Source organism: Staurois parvus, unplaced genomic scaffold (genome assembly GCF_062004578.1).
Source record: "Staurois parvus isolate SC_StPar_1 unplaced genomic scaffold, SC_StPar_1.0 ptg000019l, whole genome shotgun sequence".
Lineage (NCBI taxonomy): Eukaryota > Metazoa > Chordata > Amphibia > Anura > Ranidae > Staurois > Staurois parvus.
Window position 1 is genome coordinate 28,696 of NW_028317815.1, and position 23,424 is coordinate 52,119.

Below are 23,424 nucleotides of genomic sequence, written 5' to 3' on the forward strand. Positions count from 1 at the left end.
CAGGGAGAACATGCAAACTCTATGCAGATAGTGTCATAACCAGAATATGAACTAGGTTCCCCATTGCTGCAAAGCATAAGTGTTAACCACTAAGCCACTGTGCTGACTTTCCCACCTCCTGTTTAAAATCATGGAAGGATCCAAACTAAATAAAGTATATGAGAGTTTTGAAAAGATCAGATCCCTAGCACTGAAATTTGTATTTGTATTTTGTTCAACTAAAAAGACCCAGAAATGACTCCAGGGCCCTCTCCCATCTGCTTATATGGACCAGTACTTCCATAAAACTAACTTCCATAAAAAGAAGTGCTTGCCTCCACAAAGAGGTATTGACAATATATATATACTGTTGCAAGAAAAAGTATGTGAACCCCTTGGGATTATGTGGAGTTTTGCATGAATTGGGCATAAAATGTGCTCTGAACGTCATCTAAGTCACAACAATAGAAGAACACAGTCTGCTGAACATAATACTACACAAACATTAGATGTTGCCATGGTTTAATTGCACATAACATGTAAACATTCACAGTGCAGGGAGGAAAAAGTATGTGAACCTTTGGACTTAATAACTGGTTGACCCTCCTTTGGCAGCAATAACCTCAACCAAACGTTTCCTGTAGTTGCAGATCAGACCTGCACAACGATCTGGAGTCATTTTGGACCACTCCTCTTCACAAAACTGTTTCAGTGTAGCAATATTCTTGGGATGTCTGGTGTGAATCGCTCTCTTAAGGTCATGCCACAGCATTTCAATCGGGTTGAGGTCAGGACTCTGACTGGGCCACTCCAGAAGGCGTATTCTGTGCTGTTGCAGCCATTGTTTTGTTGAATTACTTGTATGCTTTGGGTCATTGTCCTGTTGCATCACCCATCCTCTGCGGAGCTTCAGTTGGCAGACAGATGGTTGTACATTTTCCTGCAAAATGTCTTGATAAACTCTGGAATTCATTTTCCCATCAATGACAACAATCCGTCCAGGCCCTGAGGCAGCAAAGCAGCCCCAAACCATGATGCTCCCTCCGCCATGTTTCACAGTGGGGATGAGGTTTTGATGTTGGTGTGCTGTGCCTTTTTTTCTCCACACATAGTGTTGTGTGTTCTTCCCAAACACCTCAATCTTGGTTTCATCTGTCCACAGTATATTTTGCCAGTAGTGCTGTGGAACATCCAGGTGCTCTTTTGCAAACTTCAAATGTGCTGCAATATTCTTTTTGGACAGCAATGGCTTCCTCCGTGGTGTCCTCCCATGTACTCCATTCTTGTTTAATGTTTTCCTTATTGTAGATGTGTCAACAAAAATGTTAGCATGTGCCAGAGATTTCTGTAGATCTTTAGCTGAAACTCTGGGATTCTTCTTTACCTCATGCAGCATTGTGCGCTCTGCTGTTGCAGTCATTTTTACAGGAGGACCACGCCTAAGGAGAGTAGCAACAGTGCTAAACTTTCTCCATTTGTAGACAGTCTGTCTTACCGTGGACACATGAACATCAAGGCTTTTGGAGATACTTTTGTAACCCTTTCCAGCTTCATGCAAGTCAACAATTCTTGATGGTAGGTCTTCTGAGAGCTCTTTTCTGCGAGGCATGGTTCACATCAGACAGTGCTTCTTGAAACCAGTAAACCCAAAACAGGTGAGTGTTTTTTAAGGGCAGGACAGCTGTCAGCAACACATCCAATATCATCACACTGATTGGAGTCAAGGTTGGCTCACTCCTGGCTCCAATTAGCTCTGGGAGAAGTCATTAAGCTAGGGCCTCACATACTTTTTCCTCCCTGCACTGTGAATGTTTACATGTTATGTGCAATTAAACCATGGCAACATCTAATGTTTGTGTAGTATTATGTTCAGCAGACTGTGTTCTTCTATTGTTGTGACTTACATGACGTTCAGAGCACATTTTATGCCCAATTCATGCAAAACTCCACATAATCCCAAGGGGTTCACATACTTTTTCTTGCAACTGTATATATATTGTAGGAACTCACTTCAAATGGTAGAGCTTTGTTAAACGCACACAGTAACTCGCTTTATTTTTTAAGGCCTTTTTAGCCCACTTTTATTTAAAGAAAATGTTCCATAAAGCTTCCCACGCAGTGGTATCCACCATCAAACACATGCTCATTTGCCTCCTGGCTTGTACACAGTTTTATGTCCGTCTCCTACAGACTCTTTCCAAAATACGGCTCTCGCACACAGCTGGCACACGGCTGGCCACTAGCACACAGCTAGTCTGGCTTCCACCTCTCCTTGGTGAAGCCCTCCTGTCTGCCGGGGTGGAGCCCAGAACCCTGGTCCTGACTCTACAAAAGAGCCATGCACACCTGAGCAATCAGCATCCTGACCATTCCCAAAACCTGGTCCCAGGATTGGAGATTTCATCCCTCCCAAATCGCTTTGAAATCTCCAGGCTCAAGGTCCCAAAGTGGACCTTACAAACAAATGAGGAAAGCCACTTTCCTCTGTATCAAACACTTACCCTGGAGCCCCTCATCCTGCCTTGTTGAGAATCTTGGGTTAAATAACCTTTCAACATCGTGACAGATTGCCACACTGTCACAATATATAAATAAAAAAAGTGATTTAATTAATAACCTTGTCATGTAATTTATGAAACAGTACTTAAACTGAACATATAAAGCTAATGGGGACTGCTTTATTTGCCAAAGGATTTGTAATTTTGCAATTTTGTTCAGTGTTGTGATCCAGCAACACTTGCTAGACTGCATAGTTGGGTTCTACAGTCCTCTCTATCCTCTTTACACAGGTAGCAGATATAAAGAGACTTGGGTACGTTTGCCAGCTGTATGTAAAACTACATCTACAGAAACCTTTTCGGTGGGGTGTAGGGTGATTGTCTGCTAAAAGTCTTCTGTAAATGAGGAAAGTTTAAAGGGTAAGTTCATCTTCACCAAAAACTGCCTATGCAGGTAAGAGGTGCCTGTGAATAAAAACAAACTGTGCAGCTTTGACTAAAGTCAGATAATGCTCTTCCTATAGTTGTAGACCATTCACGTGCCTCCTAAAGCCTGGCCAAATAACTCACAAAGATGGCATCCCCCTATTCTGCCTTGGTGCCCTGTCTCTTCAGATTCATATTTGGCTCAATTTTTGGCTTTTTGTTTCATCTCAGACATCAGCTGACTTTTCTGTTTAAATAGTGTTTAACATAGCCAGTATCATTCTGATACTTATGTAAGTCTCTCACTACTTAATTAATCTGTAAGCTTGCATTCACACTTGTCTAGCGTGCGAAAGTGTCTCACGCTTGCAGTGTCATCCAATGTCATTGGTACTCCACACTTGCAAGCAGTTTTGAAAAAGCACACAGCGAAATATGCAAAGCTCAAAAACATACTTGAGCTTCTTTGTTCTGTGTACGGTAGCCCTTTGAAATTAATGGGCCACCCCATCTTTGAAAACAAGCATATGCAGGATGTGCTACTATAGTGTGAATCAGGGCATTGTAAGCTTTTAGGTTGAAGTGTTATTGTGGCTCTAATGTCTCTGAATTTCAGAATCCTGAGCTGTATTTTTACTAACATACATTTATGATTGTTAAAGCAAAATAAAGTTGTTTAAAGCTGAAATAAAGCCTGAAAGCTAAAATTTACCAGTAAGGTATTTTTGGTGGAAGACCCCAAAAACTATTTTACTTACCTGCTAGCAAGTTTTTAAAATCTGTACACCAATTGCAATACATGTGTAGGACAGTGTACAGTCCTGACATTTTACATTTAACAGGGTGGGGTGCGAAGACCATGTAACCCCAGAGAGTATTCATGGAAGTTACATCATCAATGCTGGACCAATGGGCAAATCAAGAAGAAAAGGGCATGGCACTGATGGGAACACAGGGAGTGGATACAGGGAGCTCAGACCTCATATCTCTGGAGGAAAGCACACCCTGAGCTAAGCGTGTGATAACATGAAAGTATGCTTTATATACTTGCACATTATGTCAAATGCTGGACACACCTATGACCCTGCAGGACAGGTCAGTGAAAGTGCATAAAACAGGATTGTGATTATTGTCACAACTGTTATAATTAAGAACATCAAGCAACAAGTGAAGTCAGTAAATGAACACCTATGCTATTCAATAAACATCAAAACTATAAAGAGAAAATATCCACTAGGGTTACATTCTATTTTAATTAAATCAAATGCAGCAAGATTCAGTAGTCTGCCAACAGCTGACCCCATGCTGAAATGTACGTGGGTAAGTCTAGAGTGGACAACATCTTGAGTGCGGGTCAGTGCTACAAAACTAGACCTGTCTGGACAGTATCTTGGGGTGCTTGCTGTTATGGCCAATCCACTAGGCTTACATTCTATTTTTATTAAATCAAATGCAGCAAGATTCAATAGTCTGCCAACAGCTGCCCCCATGCTGAAATGTACGTGGGTAAGTCTAGAGTGGACAACATCTTGAGTGCAGGTCAGTGCTACAAAACTAGACCTATCAGGTCACTATCTTGGGGTGCTTGCTGTTATGGCCAATCCACTAGGCTTACATTCTATTTTTATTAAATCCAATGCAGCAAGATTCAGTAGTCTGCCAACAGCTCCCCGCATGCTGAAATGTATGTAAGTAAGTCTAGAGTGAACAACATCTTGAGTTCGGGCAGTGCTACAAAACTAGACCTATCAGGTCATTATCTTGCGGTGCTTGCTATTATGGCCAATAATACTTTGTAAACTCACCCACACATAAGCAGAGATAATGTGTCATAACCAACGGCCATATTAACTAAATCATGTGCGTTTAACACAAACTTTTGGAATATCTGCTAACATTCAAGGCTAAGGTTTGACCAGGCCAGCAACTCTGTAATACTAGGGAGAGTATGGGCATACAGTAGTGTAATAAGTAAAAATAACATATTCCCACTAAATCTGCATCAGGATCAATGATGTAATGCAATACAAACTTGAGTCTGGGTGTAATGAACAGAACAAGATTGGGAGACCTAACTCGATATGGTGTCCATTCAGTTTTGGAGCGTTTGCAGTGTTTTTCAGTAAAACATTGTAAATCTGCTAATTATCCACTGGCAATTACCCAGAAATGGCAGCATTACAAAATAAAGGGGAATTTTGAGTCATCTTCGCCTGCTGTATAGCATGGTGTTGTTACTTCATGTGTGACAGATTTGCTTTAAGCATAGCTGTTCTTACTCATGCTTCTTGATCTGATAAATAGTTTTGAGCCTTGGGGTTATTTTGTTCCAACTTGTTTGTTCAATTAAATAGTTGAAACCAAATGTTTGAAAAATTAATTGTGCAGTGTGAAATGTGGTGTTTTGTAAAGATAGTGAAATGGAGTTTTCCAACTTCTATAAAATGTGCATGTTTTATTATCACCTCAATGTGGAAACATCCCTGCCATCCTTTTTTCACAACACTTTATAGTGATGAGTAGGGATAGACCTGCCAATGCTGGTATAATAATTCTATTCAGCAAACACTTTGGATTCACCACATATGGACCTCAGTAATGACTTTGCTAAGCAAATGTATCTTTTGAGAGAAGGTTTGCAAAGCTCTACTTGACATCTTAACCCAGCCACACATGTAAGCAAGACTAAAAATGAGACTGCGTGATGGGGAAACCCATCATGCCATTTTATATAGCAACACACAAAGTGTTTGAGGTCTGCTAATACCACTTTAAAAGAAATCTAAACTGTAATAAATGACATTTAGTTTGCTAAAGTACTGTGTAAACAATTGAAATATTTGTTCAATCTTTTTTTCTATCTCAGTGCTGCTGATCTCCAGCAGTTTGTAGTCACTTCCTCTCTACGTGAACTTGCTCCAGCATCAGCTGCACATCGATGCTCAGGAACTGCTTCCTAAATGTATCCCTGATTGACCGTGCCTGTGTGTCAGCATGGCCACTTGTCTCCATTGGGGCACAACACAACAGGGTGACAACGCACAAGCACAATGTTACCATATAATAGGTAATGCTTGAACAACGACCTTTATGGCAGTATCTTCAGGTATTCTTTTCATGAAAGCTGCCTACTTAAAGTGGTTCTAAAGGCTCAAGGTTGTTTTTTTTTTTAACATAATACCTTCTCTGCATTAAGGTAAAAAAAAACCTTTGCCACAGGATGCCCCAGCCCCTGTTATCTTTACTTGAGCTTGATCAGGGCGCTGTGCCCGAGAGCTGCAGCTCTCTCCCACCTCACAGGGCAGATGGATAATAGTGGGAGCCATTGGCTCCCGCTGCTGTCAATCAAATGCTGTGATGGGGGAGTGTGGGCGAGCCGCATTGTCTGTGTCTATAGACACAGAAAGCGCAGCTTGGGATCAAGCCCGCATGTGTGCCATCATAAGAAGTGGCTTCCTACAGTGGCATACAGAGAAGAGGATGTGCCAGGAGCATTGGCAGGGAATTCCAGAAGAGGAATAAACTATAACATGTTTATTATTTAAAAAAAAAAGAAGAGGGTTTACAATCACTTTAGAAAGACTGACATTTTAAAAAATATTAGCATGTCAAAACTTAAAATTTTAGTAATTGGTTTGCATCTATTTTAAGATTAATAAAATATCTAAAATGCACTATTAAGATTCATACTCCCGTACAAGGAATCTAGCCACCATGAAAGAGTGCCTAGAGCAGATTTCACCTTTAGGGTAGCTACAGGTGAAAACAGATCAGCACATGCTCTAATCAGTAGAAAAGAAGGGCATGGGTAGATTAAGCTGCATTAATATTTGTTTAAAATGAATGCATCAGACATATGCTGTTACCACTGAATCAACAGAGGGGGTGTTTAGCAAAACGGATACCTTTTTATCATTTTAAATAGAGTCTAAGCCCATAAAACAAAAGGGAGAATCAATTTAAAAATTCTTGTTTGGTGCATGTAGAAATGATTAAATTAAGACTTACATTATGTAAATTATAGCTGAATATCAACAACCTTGAGTAGGGATCTGCTCTCATGACTAAACTATAAAATGTAGAGGTTCAACCAAATTTTTAATGCATCCAGATCCATATAAATTTATGCCCAATCTGAAATACCTAGATTTTCATTGCTCTAATGATACTTGCTCAACACAAATGGGCCAACAGTAGCTACTCTTCATTCACTCCGGCCACAGGTTTTTTTCCTGATGGCAGGAGCCAATTTGATTAATATATGGGATAGATTTCAGCAGATATAGACATAAAGGCCTGATATATCTAGGAAGGCCACATAAGATTGATTTTGGTCCCATTTTCTGAATGTTGGTCCATTTATGGGGAGCACCATACCATTATTATATTGATACTTACTTGGATATCAGTCACAAGGTGCAAAAAATGGATTTCCTGGGTAACCTCAGCTGCATGTATTCTTAGTCATTTTCACCTTTTTCTTATTTTGTAACATCTAGGCATCCAGAATTCTGGAGTAGGTATTACACCATTATATCTGTAAGATTTGGCTAAATATATTGATAGAAAAACTCTTTAAGGATCGTCTGCCTGCTGCAGTGAAAGTGGGGTCAGGAAGCCAGTCTTAATATGTATGGTTGAAATAAGTATACAAAAGCTTCAGTTTAGAGCACATACTTTTATGCACAAGAACATTTGGTTTACTATATCTGTTTTCACATGGGAATCCCATGATTTGTACAGATTTAGCCATGACAGAAACATACAGAACACAAATATACAGCTATGTATAAACTGAAAAGAACATTCACTGGAAGCAAATAAGCGCAGCAAGTTTGAGCCTGTGAAGAAACTGTAAAAAAAAAATGCACATTCCACCTACATAGCATACTAGGAGCTGGGAGAAAAAACATCCTTGCTGTCTATTAGTATTCAGAATGGCAATGTTCGTCATTTATATAATACAATCATAACAGGAATACGAAATGTACAGGCCACTGCTGGCAGTGCACATGATGGTTGACATCCAGTGACACTTCTTTTGTTTTCCAATCATGCACAATGTGAATGACAGTGGAGTACAGCCAGTAAACTGTGAACTTGGCAGAGCTACAGGGCGAATGCCAAAAAACTGGCACTGTTCTAAAGCTGGTCACTTTTTAAATAAGGAACAAATATGCATGGCAAGTGCAAGCAGGCAAACAGCTTCAGGAGTCCATATTTATTTCCCAGGCTCAGACAAGATTTTGGCAGCCTTTTATCTGTGTGTTTTTATAGCTAGACAATGTACCTTCTATAATTTATCAAATACAATTGTTTTATGTGAACAATAATACTTATAACGACAGGTGCATAAAACTCATCAATTGACTGTTGAGACATATTAACAAAAAAAATAATACAAAATAAAAACAAATTACGTATTAACTGATTGTCACACTAGATCAGAATTTGTCAGTCTATAGCTTTGCAGCAGCCACAAAACTACAAGTGCCAGCACATCATCCCGATCACACTGTGGAATCATAGGATGTGCTGGGATTTGTAGTTCCATGACAGCATGATACATGAGTACCATAGTTGTTGGACTTGCAGGGAAATGCAGTTCTACAACAGCATCTGAGCACCAAGCTTTCTGTTTTTGTCTTTGCTAAAATTTAAGTATGACAATTACCATTATGCCAAAGTAAGCATTTAGCCCCCCAAAAACCTAAACATTTATAGTTTTAGGTATAGCAGATACTAAGGGAAATATATATAAAGGGTTGGTCCACGTAAAAGTAAAATTCAGTTCATTTATTTTGTGTGCAGGATGGAGGATTAAATCATCCAACAGTTTATATCTCTCGGGTACTTAACTGATGTTTCATGCCTTCCATGTGCTTTAGTGCTGAGATCTTTGTGCTTTTCAAGCCTGTATACCTGGACAGAAGAATGAACACCTGTTTTGTTTTGGAGAAGGGGTGAAGGAGTGAGACTCTAAAGTTAGTGGGAAAACAGCTACTTAGTATGTCAGGAAAGCTTGTTCCTTAAGACCTCAAGAAATATAGGAAACCAATGGGCTTACCGTATAACTAAATACTACTTTTGGGCAAACTGACCTCGCAGCTTACTTAGAGGTCACAAAATTAAATAAGCACTCAGAACATCCACTGAATTCTGAATGACAAATGCCTGAAGGAGTCTGGATAATGACAAAGTATATACTTCAGAAATGTCAAACAACATATGTTATAAAAGTCATAATTATTACCTCTATGTATGGTACGATCTTGCAAGAGAGGTCTTCCAGTAGCCATTTTTTAGTAAGTTCATGAAATATCACGAGTGGAAGGCAAAAAAAAATAATCAAAAAGTCCCAGAAGGCCAAATTTGCCAAAAGTGAATTGGAAATACTTCTCATATAGTAATTGTGGCAGACTATACACATCACAGCCATATTGCCCATTATGCCAATTACAAAAATGATAATAGATAAACACATAACTGCATAGGCACCATATGAATCTTCTGTCAATGGATAAAATGGGTTCTTTATGCGTAATTTTTTATTGTTGGTTGTATTTTTTGGTACCAAAGCTTGATTAACCTCCATATTGTCAGAAAACACTTTAAGATCATTAGTAGCAAAGGGAATAGATCCGTTTAAGGACAAGGCATGCGGTTCTGTCTCTTTTCCTGCAACTGGGCTTTGCAAAGTTTCATTCCAGTCCGCATAGAATTTTTTTTCATTGTTGGATTTGCTGGAGTTTTCATTGCCTTTCTTCCATTGCCACTCGTAGGTTTCCCTTTTATTCCTAGCCTGTCTGTGAATCATAACCTGATCCTTCTTATTTTGTTTCTCAGTATACCTGGTTTCCATGGTGTTGTTCACCTTTCTATGCTCCCTGAAAAAGATATCAGATTGCATATTTGGTGATAGTGTTCTGTCTGCTTCTTGCATGTCACTTGGCCAGTGTACCTTCTGTTCAGTCAATACAGGTTTCTTAGGTTTACTTAAGCTCTCATGAATAAATTGACAAATGAGGTTCTTTAAAAAACCTTCACGGGGAGAGTTCTGGTCGAAAGCTTGAATGGATGTCTTTTCTAAAGAAACTTTGTTAAAGTAAGAATATAGACCATGGCACCATCTTGATCCATCTCCTTGCACAGTGTTTAGATCTTTCTGCAATTTTTGATTGCTCACTAATGTAGCTCCGAAGAACAAAAATATTGAGTAAAATGATAACTGCATGTTTCAAGTAGAACATTCAGTCAATAAAGAAGAAATAAATTTGCTTTCCCATGCATGTCACTTGATCCTGGTGCACTAGACAAAAGCAGTAAGAAGAGACAAGAATACAAATATGTGGCAAATAAATGACACTCTTTCCGGTTGCAAGTTTCACTTTTCTTTGCAGGTGTACTGCACCTTACACTATTAAATCATCATGGAAATTCACCTGCAGATCAGGGCACTGTCCTCAGCCTAGCATAGGTGTGAACGCTGGCAGTAGAAAAGTTAAGGTAAGCTATAGCTGTACATCCACATAAATCCGAGGGCTCCACCCTTTTTGTACCACAGTCTTTGTAAGAACTGTTAGCTTTACTCCAGCTGCTCATTTAAATTTTCTTTCTCTGCTTCATTGCAAATACACCAAGGCATAGGTCTTTCTCTTCCTAATAATCACAAATGAAAATAATCCCTCCTCGGCTCACTGTAAACAGGTTGCAGGGATGTCATCGGATCAGATTAAAGGCTGGACGTTAAAAGACGGCCGGAACAGGCTTTCGCGGCAAGAAACACATAATGTTCCCATTGGATTTTCCTTTGTCTGAGTTGCAGAGAGGTGAGGAAACAATCAGGCTCTTTTTTTTGAGTTGTCAAGGTGCAGGAGGAGAAGGACCTTTGCCTCTGAAGCTGCTTCTCTCTGGTTGTACTGCTGCTGTCACTGCTGTGCATGGAGGAAAGTAGTGAAGAGCCCCGCCTGCAGGCTTTACAAGACCATTCTCTGCGCCTGTGTAGGGTTGTAAACGAGACAGCTTCTCTCCTCCCTTCTATACTGTATCTCTCCATCTAATGTCACTCTGCACAATTATCACACCTTGCTGTGTGCCCTCATAGGCGTCTGTCTGCAGCCATCTAGAACCACAGAGAGGGTGCTTAAGAAAGAAAAAGAAAAACTTGTTTTAGACCAGCTCCAATGTCTTCAGAAAATTCCAAACAAAGGAACATACCCTTCACCTCGGTATATTGTGCTGGAATTAGCAGCAGCGGTGCCATTCTCTGTCTGGGCAAAGCATAGCTACTTCTCTTAGCACTAAGACTGACACAAAGGCTGTGCAGGAGGAGGGGGAGAGGGTGGGGGGAATGAGCAGAAGCTGGTAATTCTGCAAGTAAGATCTAGAAGCAGCTGCTCAAATTCTTTCCTATCAGGGAAATAGAAATTCTCTGCAGTAGGGAACAAAATGACGTTACCTTTTTATTTTAATAAATATGGCTGTATCATATATGTCATAGCTAGCTAAGAAACATAACATGTCAAATTATTTATGCGCTGCTTAAATAATAAATCATTTTAAAAATAATAAATCATGGCTAAGCAACAAAACAGTTTGTATTTATTGTTAAATGCTATGGGGAAAAAAATAAATTAAATAAGAAAAGAATTCAAAAAAAGTATATATATATATATATATATATATACACACATACACACACACACTATATATATATATATATATATATATATATAAAAATGTATTTATTTTGCAAAGTTGTTTAAAAACAAAACAACTATAGCCATGCATGTTTAAAATGTTTCACAATATTTTATACAGCTTATGCATTTCAGAACCTCCTTTCTTTTTTTGCGCAAAAAACCCAAAAAGATATGTTCTGAAAACAGTAGTTCTCTTTATGTGCTGCTTAAAAAATAAATCATTTTAAAAATAATAAATCATGGCTAAGCAACAAAATAGTTCGTGTTTATTGTTAAATGCTATGGGTAAAAAAATAAAATAAATAAGAATTAAAAAAAGTATATATATATATATACAGTCATGGCCGAAATTGTTGGCACCCTTGATATTTCTCCAGGAAATCATGTATTTCTCACGAAACGTATTGCATTAACACATGTTTTGCTATACACATGTTTATTCCCTTTGTGTGTATTGGGACAAAACAAAAAAAGGGAGGAAAGAAAGCAAATTCGACATAATGTCACACAAACCTCCAAAAATGGGCTGGACAAAAGTATTGGCACCCTTTCACAACTGCGGATAAATAAGAATGTTACAAGCATGTGATGCTCCTGTAAACTCACCTGGGGCAAGTAACAGGTGTGGGCAATATAGAAATCACACCTGAAAGCAGATAAAAAGGAGAGACGTTCACTTAACCTTTGCATTGTGTGTCTGTCTGTGCCACACTAAGCATGGACAACAGAAAGAGGAGACGAGAACTGTCTGAGGACCTGAGAACCAAAATTGTGGCAAAATATCAACAATCTCAAGGTTACAAGTCCATCTCCAGAGAACTAGATTTGCCTTTGTCCACAGTGCGCAACATTATCAAGAAGTTTGCAACCCATGGCACTGTAGCTAATCTCCCTGGTCGTGGACGGATGAGGAAAATTGATGAAAGATTGCAACGCAGAATAGTCCGGATGGTGGATAAGCAGCCCCAAACATGTTCCAAAGACATTCAAGCTGTCCTGCAGGCTCAGGGAGCATCAGTGTCAGCGCGAACTATCCGTCGACATTTAAATGAAATGAAACGCTATGGCAGGAGACCCAGGAGGACCCCACTGCTGACACAGAGACATAAAAAAGCAAGACTACAGTTTGCCAAAATGTACTTGAGTAAGCCAAAAGCCTTCTGGGAAAACGTCTTGTGGACAGATGAGACCAAGATAGAGCTTTTCGGTAAAGCACATCATTCTACTGTTTACCGAAAACGGAATGAGGCCTACAAAGAACAAAATACAGTACCTACGGTAAAATATGGTGGAGGTTCAATGATGTTTTGGGGTTGTTTTGCTGCCTCTGGCACTGGGTGCCTTGACTGTGTGCAAGGCATCATGAAATCTGAGGATTACCAAAGGATTTTGGGTCGCACTGTAGGGCCCAGTGTCAGAAAGCTGGGTTTGCGTCCAAGATCCTGGGTCTTCCAGCAGGACAATGACCCCAAACATACGTCAAAAAGCACTCAGAAATGGATGGCAAAGAAGCACTGGAGAGTTCTGAAGTGGCCAGCAATGAGCCCAGATCTAAATCCCATTGAACACCTGTGGAGAGATCTTAAAATTGCTGTTGGGAAAAGGTGTCCTTCCAATAAGAGAGACCTGGAGCTGTTTGCAAAGGAAGAGTGGTCCAAAATTCCGGGTGAGAGGTGTCAGAAGCTTATTGATGGTTATAGGAAGCGACTGATTTCAGTTATGTTTTCCAAAGGGTGTGCAACCAAATATTAAGTTAAGGGTGCCAATACTTTTGTCCAGCCCATTTTTGGGGTTTTGTGTGACATTATGTCATATTTGCTTTTCTGCCTCTGTTTTATATTTGTTCCAATACATACAAAGGGAATAAACATGTGTATAGCAAAACATGTGTTAATGCAATACCTTTTTTGTGTGAAATACTTGATTTTCAGGAAAAATATCAAGGGTGCCAACAATTTCGGCCATGACTGTATATATATATATAAATATATATATTTATTTTGCAAAGTTGTTTAAAAACAAAACAACTATAGCCATGCATGCTTAAAATATTTCACAATATTTTATACAGCTTATGCATTTCAGAACCTCCTTTTTTTTTTGCGCAAAAAAACAAAAAGATATATGAAAACAGTAGTTCTCTGACATTTACTGAAGAACATCATCCCCTTGTAGACCTGGATTAACAAGGAGTACAAGTGCTGGTGTATGTTATTTAGCACAATGGTAAAAAAAAAACAAAAATCCCAACACACCAATTAGTAAAGTTTGCTTTGAACTGCCTTAGGGTAAATCCATTCATTCCTTCTGCAAGCATTGTGCAACATGTATTTACGTTCTTGGTCAACAGGATCTGAACACTCAAGCACACAGATGTAATTATTTTAAAGGGTAACTCCACTTTCGTGGGAAAATAGCAAATAACAAAAAAATAAAAAATTGCGTATACAATTGCGACTCGTGTCATATCGTAATTGAATGTTATTAAAAATTACCTTCCAATCTGTAGTGCTGTAATTTTCTGTAAAATGCATTGCCATATGGCTACCTGGAGGTGTTCTGTACACAGGGCGTCCCTGAAAATGTAATTTCCTGCTTGAGTGCTTGGCTCACTGATTTTCCCAGAAGTCTGCCTTAAGATACAAGTCAGATTTTTGGCATCCCCTGCAACAAAATAGTCATTTTTTTGGTGTGATACTTCCATAGGGAAATCACGTCTAAAGGGATGCAGACTCTGCCACTTTCCTTATTAGAGCCCCGCAGGTGATAATTATAAAACCACTCCCAAACAGATTCACTGTGCACATGGACACAGACAAATAAACAGCCATTTTTTGCAGAATAACAAAAGGTAGGAATCTGCAACAAAGTTTGATAAAATCCTTGCAATTTACACAGATCACCCTGGGAATTTCTTTTCTCAACAAAAGTGGAGTTACTCTTTAAATGTTTCTATATCTGTATCATGGGTCTCATTTATATATTCAAACATGATGCCTACTGTCACACTCACATCAGGGAACTGTAACATGACTAACAAAAAAAAGCCTATAAAAAAAAAAACTAGTATATGAAAATCCCCTAAAGAAAAAGAACATGTAAATTTAAAGTGTATGTCAGGGCAAAGTAAAGAAAAAAAAATATGCTGTACATTTGCTCATGCGTTATCTCTTTTAAGACCTCATACTGTAAGTACAAAAAAAAAAATACCATTTGAAACACACAGCATTTTTGTGGACTGAGTGGTGTCAGCCCTGCCCAGTTTTCATTTGCTGAACTACGCAAACCCTATCACTGTCTTCAACTCTACAACCTAGACACTAAGGTGTGTAGTAATAAAAACAACTGCAGCACTAGTCATCCTGTATACATTCATTCTGTGTGAATGGGGACCCAACTGCATGTTAACAAGATATTTTCTTTTCAAGGTCAATGTTATTCATTCATACAGAATAGAGTGAATTGGGATAATACCTCTTACGTCCACTAGATAGAGCTGATAATTTTGGTAAAATAAATACAGTATTTTACCGATTTACAATGATCATCAGTTTCATATAGATGCAATAATATGGCATTTCCCCAAACCCCTCTATTTTTAATGAACAACATTCAACCTGAAGAGAAAACATCAAAATTACTTTTGATCGTGCCCCTAGTCTCACAGAACAAAAGTATATGCAGCAAAAGATAACCGCCAGGGCTAAGTAGACTCTGAATTAAAAAAGGAAGTATGAACAGGATGGCTATGAATTTCTTACATGCGTTACTTTAACTGACAATTGCGTGGTCATGCAACACTGTACATAAATTACATTTATGTCCTTTCTTCGTACAAATAAAGCTTTCTTTTGGTGGTATTTGATAACCTGTGTGTTTTTTAATTTTTTTTGTGCTATAAACTATAATTTTTTTTTTTATACTAGTAATGGCATTGATCAGCGATGGCGGGACTGCGGCGGGCATTCTGACACTGGGTGGGAACTAACTGCCACTGACATCCCAATGGCACTAATACAGTGATCAGTGCTAATAAAAAGCACTGACACTGTACTAATGACACTGGGCAGGAAGGGGTTAACATCTGGAGCAATCAACACGTTAACTGTGTGCTGTTTTACATGATGTGCTGTGTGTGTTTTACTAGGAAACATGCTGTGTTTTTCTTTGCTGTAGAGAGAAATACACAGCAGCATGTTGTTGCTGGCAGGAGACCTGTGTTGTTTACAAAGGTCTCTCCCCTATCAGTGTTACTTGGCGATTGCCGGGTACCGGCGGGGAATCTCTGACTGGGACCCAGTGATTGACATCCATAACTGCCAATGGCAGTGCGGGTAGGGTGGCGCACATTCACGCGCCCCCTTCCTGGAAATGTAAATCATATATATATATATATATATATATATATATATATGTGATTTTGTGCAGCTCTGCCGCCCTGTAGCAGTAGTTCTACCATCTGCACGGCACAGACACTTACTGGTCAGCTGTCTTCCTTCTCTGGCCGATCTCCTCTTTACTTGTGCCGGCTGTTCCCTCACTTCTTTGATCTTCACGCTGCTGCTCGGCTTCTCCTCTCCAAGCTCCACCTCCTTGCTGGTGATTGGCCGCGTGTGTGCCTTTCCTGAGCTACAGTTCCGGCGGCCAATCATCGGCGAGGAGGCGTAGCTTGCAGAGGGAGGGACAAGCTGCCATAGGCTGTTGAGTGATCCAGGGGTGTGGCAAGATGACAGGGGCGGCATGTCATCCCACCCGCACATCACGATCCCGGCAAATGAAGACACCGGACCCGCTGACAACCTCCCTACCCCTCCTCCAGCAGCGCCTCATAGACCAGATCGACATGGGACTGGGACACGGAGTTGCGGACACAGGTACGACACAGCAGCTTGCCCCTGTACTAAGTGTCCCTTCCATGGGAAAGAGGTGGGGCGGCGTTGCCCGCCTAAAAAGTGCCGCCCTAGGCAAACACCTTGTTTGCCTCACGGCAAATACACCCCTGGGGAACACACTCGCCCCCACCATAATTTCCGCTTGCCATCGGCGAGCAGGCAAGTGGTAATTTAAAGGCCTGATAATGTGATGTGTGTTTCTTACAAGTATCTGGCATTCAAAAAAAAATTTAAGCAGTTTAAAAATGTAAGCTCCACACTGCTAATGCACGTTTATTGCTGTGTCACTACTGGGAATGTAGCCCCTTACTTCCCAGTCTCTTACATGAGGTCAAAGGCACAGGAATTGATGGGTAATCTCTCTAACCAGAATGCAGATCATAACAAAACCATTTTTGGTGTACTTATTGAAAAATTTCAAGAATTTTCCCAGTGAAAGTGGTAAACATGTATGTACATTAGTACACAAATGTTATTAGACTTTTTCCTATGCTGTATAAATGTTTTTCATTGATTTAAAATACTTCTTTCTACCACTAGATGGTGCTCAATAGGAATTTCCTTAGATACTTCGCTCAATCTAGTGGCCGAATGTATTTTTGTTTTAAACCAATGAAAAATATTCATCCACTAAATGAAAAATGTTAAATTTGTATTAAATTTGTATCACTAATGTGAATTAAACACAATGAATTATGCACATATTAGACAATGGTTCACTGTGCAACACAATACATACAGTCACGGCCAAAAATACTGGCACCCCTGCTTTTCTGTCAGATAATACACCACTTCGCTCAGAAAATTGTTGCAATTACAAATGTTTAGGCATTCTCATGTTTATTTATTTTGTTTGTATTGGTATCACAAAAAAGTGGAGAAGCAAAAAGCCAAATCTGACACTTTCTACCCAAACTCCAAAAATGGACTGCACAAAATGATTGGCACCTTCTCAAAATTGTAAGAAAATATTCTATTCCAAGTTTGTATCAAATACCCTGCATCAATTAGCAGATGCTTATAATATAGAAATCACAACGGCAACCTGTTGTGTGTCTCTGTGTGCCACATGGAGCATGGAGAAGAGAGAGTAGCAAAGAATTGTCTGAGGATTTGAGAACAAAAATTGTGGAAAGGCATAGACAATCTCAAGGTTACATGTCCATCTCCAGATATCCTAATGTTCCTGTGTCCACTGTTCGCAACATTGTCAAGAAGTTTGACAAAGGTATAATGATCCATCAGGTTATAGGAAAAATATAATAAAAGAACAAAGTTCAAGGAGTGGAAACTGCATTTATTTTTTGACATACTCCCCTGCTACATTTATACACTTATCTCGGCGTTTAAGTAATACCTGGAAAGCTTCGGCATAGAAAGATTTTTCAGTACGCCGGAACCATCCTAGGACAGCCTGCTTCACGTTGTCATTAGTGCTGAAATGCTGACCACAGAAAGATTTGTCTTTTGTGTTATTTCACGACAGGTTATGCATCGATTATCCAGGATCAGGCGTTCCACATGCTGAATGTTCACAGGAATGACTGCTGTGGGCTGGGAACCATCACGGTTGGGATCGTCACTGACGGACGTTCAGCCATCTTTGAAACGTTTACACCATCCAAATGTCTTACTGCGGCTGAACATCTCATCACTGTACTGTACTTAAAGTCTTCTGTAGATATCTGCGGGTTTTACGCCTTCGTTCACATGAAACTTCATCACCAGACGCTGTTCCGTGCATGCACTAACATTGTCTGCCATCTTGATTAATGGTCTTTGGACTGGCCTGTGACATATGTGCCGCCTATCAGTAATAGGACACACTTGCCACTTACTACTGTGTGTAGAACCGTCACGCTAGCATCCCTTTTATACCTGTAAAATTCCCAGTTTGACTTGAACGCCCCTCGCACATGCAATGGGCAAATTGCTATGCTTTATTTATTTATTTATTTATTTAATAAATACATCCCTTTGTGCAGGGTAAGGAAAGCTTAGATCCTTAGAGCCCAACCTGTGGCGGCACTTTTTTTGTGTGGCCCTCAGGACCCTGCAGGCACTAATCTGTGTTTTCCTATTCCTTGTTACAATAGCGACTTCTTGCAGCCTCGTGTAACATCTCCATTCTATAAGTGTCTCATGAAGCATGTCCTCAGCTTCCAACATTTATAGCATGTTCACAGTCTCTGACAGTCTCCTGCAGCATGTCCCCCATCTCTGACCATCTCTTGTATCATGCCCAGGGGCGGACTGATCATTCGAGCACCCGGGCACTGCCCGAGGGCCCGGGGTCAGTAAGGGGCCCCATGAAAGGCCCCTGGTACCTTTTATAAGCTTTTTTGGGTGTGCTTTGAGTGTGGGCAAGGAAACAGGGGCCCCATGATCCCCTATTGCCCGGGGGCCCCATGAGTTGTCAGTCTGCCCCTGATCATGCCCATAGTCTTTTACTATGTTGTGTATCCCATTGTGTATCTGCCATCTCTCATAATGAATAGTCACAAAATGTTATGTCCTGGTGCCTTTAGTCCTCCTCATTTTTTCTACTGGTGTCACTAAGACAGGAAGTAAAAGTAAGTCTCTCCTGCGAAGTCACACTGAAAGCTTGCCAGAAGTCCTAAACTTTCATAATTATGTAAAAAATACTACAGGACAGGTAGTAACACAGTCACATTGTAAAGTGAGGTGCACCCTAATCACAGTACTGCACAAATGTATGTACCTGCCCTAAGATTCAAAGGCTTGTTTAAACTAGTGAGTTTGAACACACCACACAGAAGGTTTTTTTTTTCACTTCACAGTAATTTCAAATATGATAGATGTCTTTCCAAGTTAATAAACCCTACTATTATCATTCCAAGAACTCTGCATGTTTTCATAGCACACTGCCTCGTGAAGCCATTCAGACTTATCCATTAGGACAAGGACAGCTGTAACGTACAAAATGAAGTAAACCATGGCAACCAATCAAAACTCCTCTTTCCAAATAAGAGAGTTACACCGCTATGATTCGCAGCACTTTGAATATACTTTTAGCTCACTACACTGACTTACTGAGTACAACCTGTTGCTTGTATATTTTGCATTTTAATTGCACTTTTCTGTAGTTGAAAGACACAAAAAAGAAAATTAATGTGAACAAACTTTCATATATATAAATGAAATGAAGAAATGCAGTGCAACAATATATAAATAAATATAATGGTGCTTACAATCTAATGCGTGTGTGTATAAATAGTGAAAACAAACTACTGTGCTATTCAAGATGTCTTCCAGTGCATACATATAAACACCCTAGGAAACTGCACATAACCAGTGCTAAAAATAAATAGTGCACACAAATACAAAAATAAATAATCCTTAATGGTGATCTGTCCCTTGAAATCCTAAATACCATCACGTGGACCTGTGTGGTACACTTCCTGTGTATCGTGGTCCAAATACACCAAAAAAAATGACAACTGAATATAGTCTCAATAGTGGTGGATCGTCCCTTTAAATCCACTGTACTTCAAGTGGACCAGTGTAAACACACTACTGCATAAACATGTACGGTGCTCCTGTGTCACCCCTTAATGCTCTTCCACCTCCAACACTCTGTTGCGCTCACCTCCAAGTTTGACCCATAATCAGGGGCGTATTTACCACAAGGCAAACAAGGCACTTGCCTAGGGCAGCATTTTTCAGGGGGGCAGCACCTCCCCCCAGAAGAAGGGATGAAAGAAGGGACATGCGTGCCATGGGAACCAGGTAGGATCCGAGTGAGGCTGTGGGCTACTTGATGGTGTATGTAGAGCCTGACTTACGTTCCCGGGGATGTCCGGAGCTGTGAAGACAAGTGTCTTTCTCTCTATCACTAGGGGGGTTTTGGTGGAAGGTTCTCCCAGGTGGGGGGGGGCAGGGGTGTTGGTCAATGACAGGCTCGATTTACAGGAGGGGGAAGGGGGGGTGGTGGTGTTGGTTCGTGTCCATGGGGGCAGACAATTTTTGTGTTGCCTAGGGCAGCACAAAACCTAAATACACCACTACCCATAATGACAGGTCAAACTGCGCTTTTCCCTTTAACCCGGGAGGGTATAATGGTACACAGATCTTCACCACCATTTGCCAGCACTTTTAAGCAGATCCAGATTGCTCCATATCCATGTGAACAAAAATGCTCAATATAGTGTAGTATTTCCACTAAAAACAGCTTTATTAAAACAATCTAGTTAAACTCACATTAAAATGTGTCCTCTTGGGACACTACAGGGTTAAAAACTCACTATACAGTGTTTTCTGCCAAGTGTATGCAGAAATCCCTCTTCCAAAATGGCGGCACATGCACTTTCGGTTAACAGCCTGACGTCATCGGCGTACCCTACTCGTTACGCATATATATAGCAAAAGAGCTCTGACAGTATATTACAAAAGGCTGGCTGTATTTAGGGCATAGCATGTTGCTAAGCAAACCCATCACGTTCTGCTGAGTGGGCATGGCCACACATGGATTGAAAACTGTCCAGTACCTACTGAAGTGAGAGCAAACTGTACTTCCCGCTCTTCAGTCAGTAAGTGACACACTTACTGCTATTTGTTGCCTGTGTTTATAGTCTGTGATGTTGTGATTGGTCACAGCGATCAGATGGTACAGAGCCACTCCCATTGGCTCTGTACCTTTTGCTTGTGATCTGCTGTGTAAAATCACAGCATGATCACAGGTGCTCAGTTCCAAAAAGATGCATCAGTCCACTCCCTCTGGAACAATAGGGGAGAAGATCAGCTGTAAACATATAGTGGCTGCCCACAAGAGGTTAAAAAGCTCAGCAGCACTGCCAATAAATGCAGAGTCCAAATCAAGCTGCCTGCACAATAGCAGTAAAACTCCATAGACTTTAACCCCTTGCCTACCGGGCACTTATACCCCCTTCCTGCCCAGGCCAATTTTCAGCTTTCAGCATTGTCGCACTTTGAATGACAATTGCGCGGTCATGCAACATTGTACCCATATGAAATTTGTATCATTTTTTTCACACAAATAGTGCTTTCTTTTCGTGGTATTTAATCGCCACTGGGTGTTTTCTTTTTTGTGCTATAAACAAAAAAAGGGCAACAATTTGGGAAAAAAAAAGTTTTTGTTTCTATTATACAATTTTGCAAACAGGTAAGTATTCTCCTTCACTAATGTACGTTGAGGAGGCTGCACTGATAGGTAGCACTGATAGGTGGCACAGACAGGCAGCACTGACGGGCACTGATAGGCGTCACTGATGAGGCAGCGCTGTTATGCAACAATGATGGGCACAGATAGGCAGCACTGATGGGCGTCACTGCTAGGCACTGGTGGGTGGCACTGATGGGCACTGATCATCAGGGCACTGGTAATCGGTGCTGATCCGTCCTCTGACAATTGCCAGTTATCGGCGGTACTTTCCTCACTCAACTGCATTTACCAGTGATCTGCTGTGTCATTGGACACGGCTAATCACGTGGTAAAAGGCCACTGTGATTGGCCTTTTAACACATCACGTGATCAGCTGTGTCCGTAGGACACAGCACTCACGGAGATCGCTGGGTGGCACACCCCTGGGGACGCGAGAGAGGGTGCGTTCTGGGAGGACGTCATATACGCCCTCCCAGAACTGGCCGGACGCAGTGAAGCCGTCATTCGGCTATCTGCGGTCAGCAAGTGGTTAAAAGGGTTTGGAGACAGATCAGTCTTCCCAGCCTTAGTCTAATGGGTTCTACTATGCACACAGGTAGCACACAGGTAGCAGGAATAAGAGGAAGGGCCTGCTGTAGGCAAACGGTGCAGTGGTACATTAGTGGAGAAGGGAGAGGGGCTTAGGTCAGCAGAGTTGAGGGGAGGGAAGAGGGGGAAGAAGACATTTAGAAAATTTTGTTTGAAAGTCTCTGTGCCCTTTAAAATGAGTTATGTTAAAATTGTGTTTTTCCAGGTACTGCATGATAATTCTATACCAATAAATGTATCCAGCTTATTAGAAGCATAGTACAGTTTCAAAAGTTTTAGTTGTTTTAACTTGGTTTTAGTGTAGTTATTTTCCCTGTGCTGTTTCTTTGCCTTACCTTGCAATGATGGGCTCACATATTGTGGCTGACAATTGTAATGTTATGGCTGAAAGATTCCCCTATGTTCCTGTATTCATTCACATACCTTGTTCCTTGAAACAGGCAACTTTTTCTGCATCACACAGCATCCAGCGCATACCTTGCAATTTTCTCTGCACTGCATCACAAATATGGGAGTACTAATGTGATGAATTTCATCTCTTCCAGCATGGGGAGCTCTATGTTAAAGTGGTTGGAAACCTCAGACATGAAATATGAACAAAACATATCCCTCTATAGTGTATACATGTCTCAATTAAGAGCAATAAGTGTCATTTCTGTCGGCTGCTTCGTTTGTCTGCTTTCAGCATGAATCACTTCTGAAAGGTTTTCCTGACACCAAGAGAAAAATGGTGACAGGGAAGGGACATCCCGCAGATTGACAGCCTCAGCTCTGTTTCCGTGTGCTGTGTGGAGGGGGATGTGTCCCTTCCCCCAATCAGCTCTCAGAGCTCTCTGCTCTGCATTGTGTAATTTTAGCTCTCTGCCCCCCTTTTTCTGAACTCTTAGACAATTTCATAAATTAAGCAATTTGAACGGATGTAGAGATGAGAACAATTCAGATAAACAGGTACAACTTATGTAGGAAGATTTTTTTTAATCTCTGTGTATCACCTGAGGCCAGTCACTGCAATGGATATGTAAGGGTTTACAACCACTTTAATTGCTCTGCCTGTTTGTGTCAGATCTAATTAGTGTTTAGCTTTCACCTTCATAGCACCAGACTAAACCTGGCCATAGATTGATCAAAATTTGGCCGGCTCAGCAGGGACTGGAGAAATTTCGATCCATGTCTGGCTGTCCTCGCTCAACAGAAGT

General features: G+C 40.6%; 1 protein-coding gene across 2 annotated transcripts in view; it reads right to left on the bottom strand.

Annotated features, from left to right (window-relative positions):
- GPR37 (G protein-coupled receptor 37) overlaps positions 1–11,203 on the bottom strand; it is a 36,832-nt gene extending 25,629 nt beyond the window's left edge. Inside the window, exons 1-2 of one of the 2 annotated variants that reach the window (XM_089684418.1) lie at positions 11,121–11,203; positions 9,157–11,045 (exon numbers count right to left, since the gene is read on the bottom strand). In XM_089684418.1, the coding sequence (XP_089540544.1) occupies positions 9,157–10,137 (981 nt within the window). In that variant the 5' untranslated portion in view covers positions 10,138–11,045; positions 11,121–11,203. Of the gene's footprint in view, positions 1–9,156 lie in introns of both variants that reach the window. The other variant, XM_089684410.1, reaches the window with a different exon arrangement.
- Positions 11,204–23,424: the final 12,221 nt, after the last annotated feature.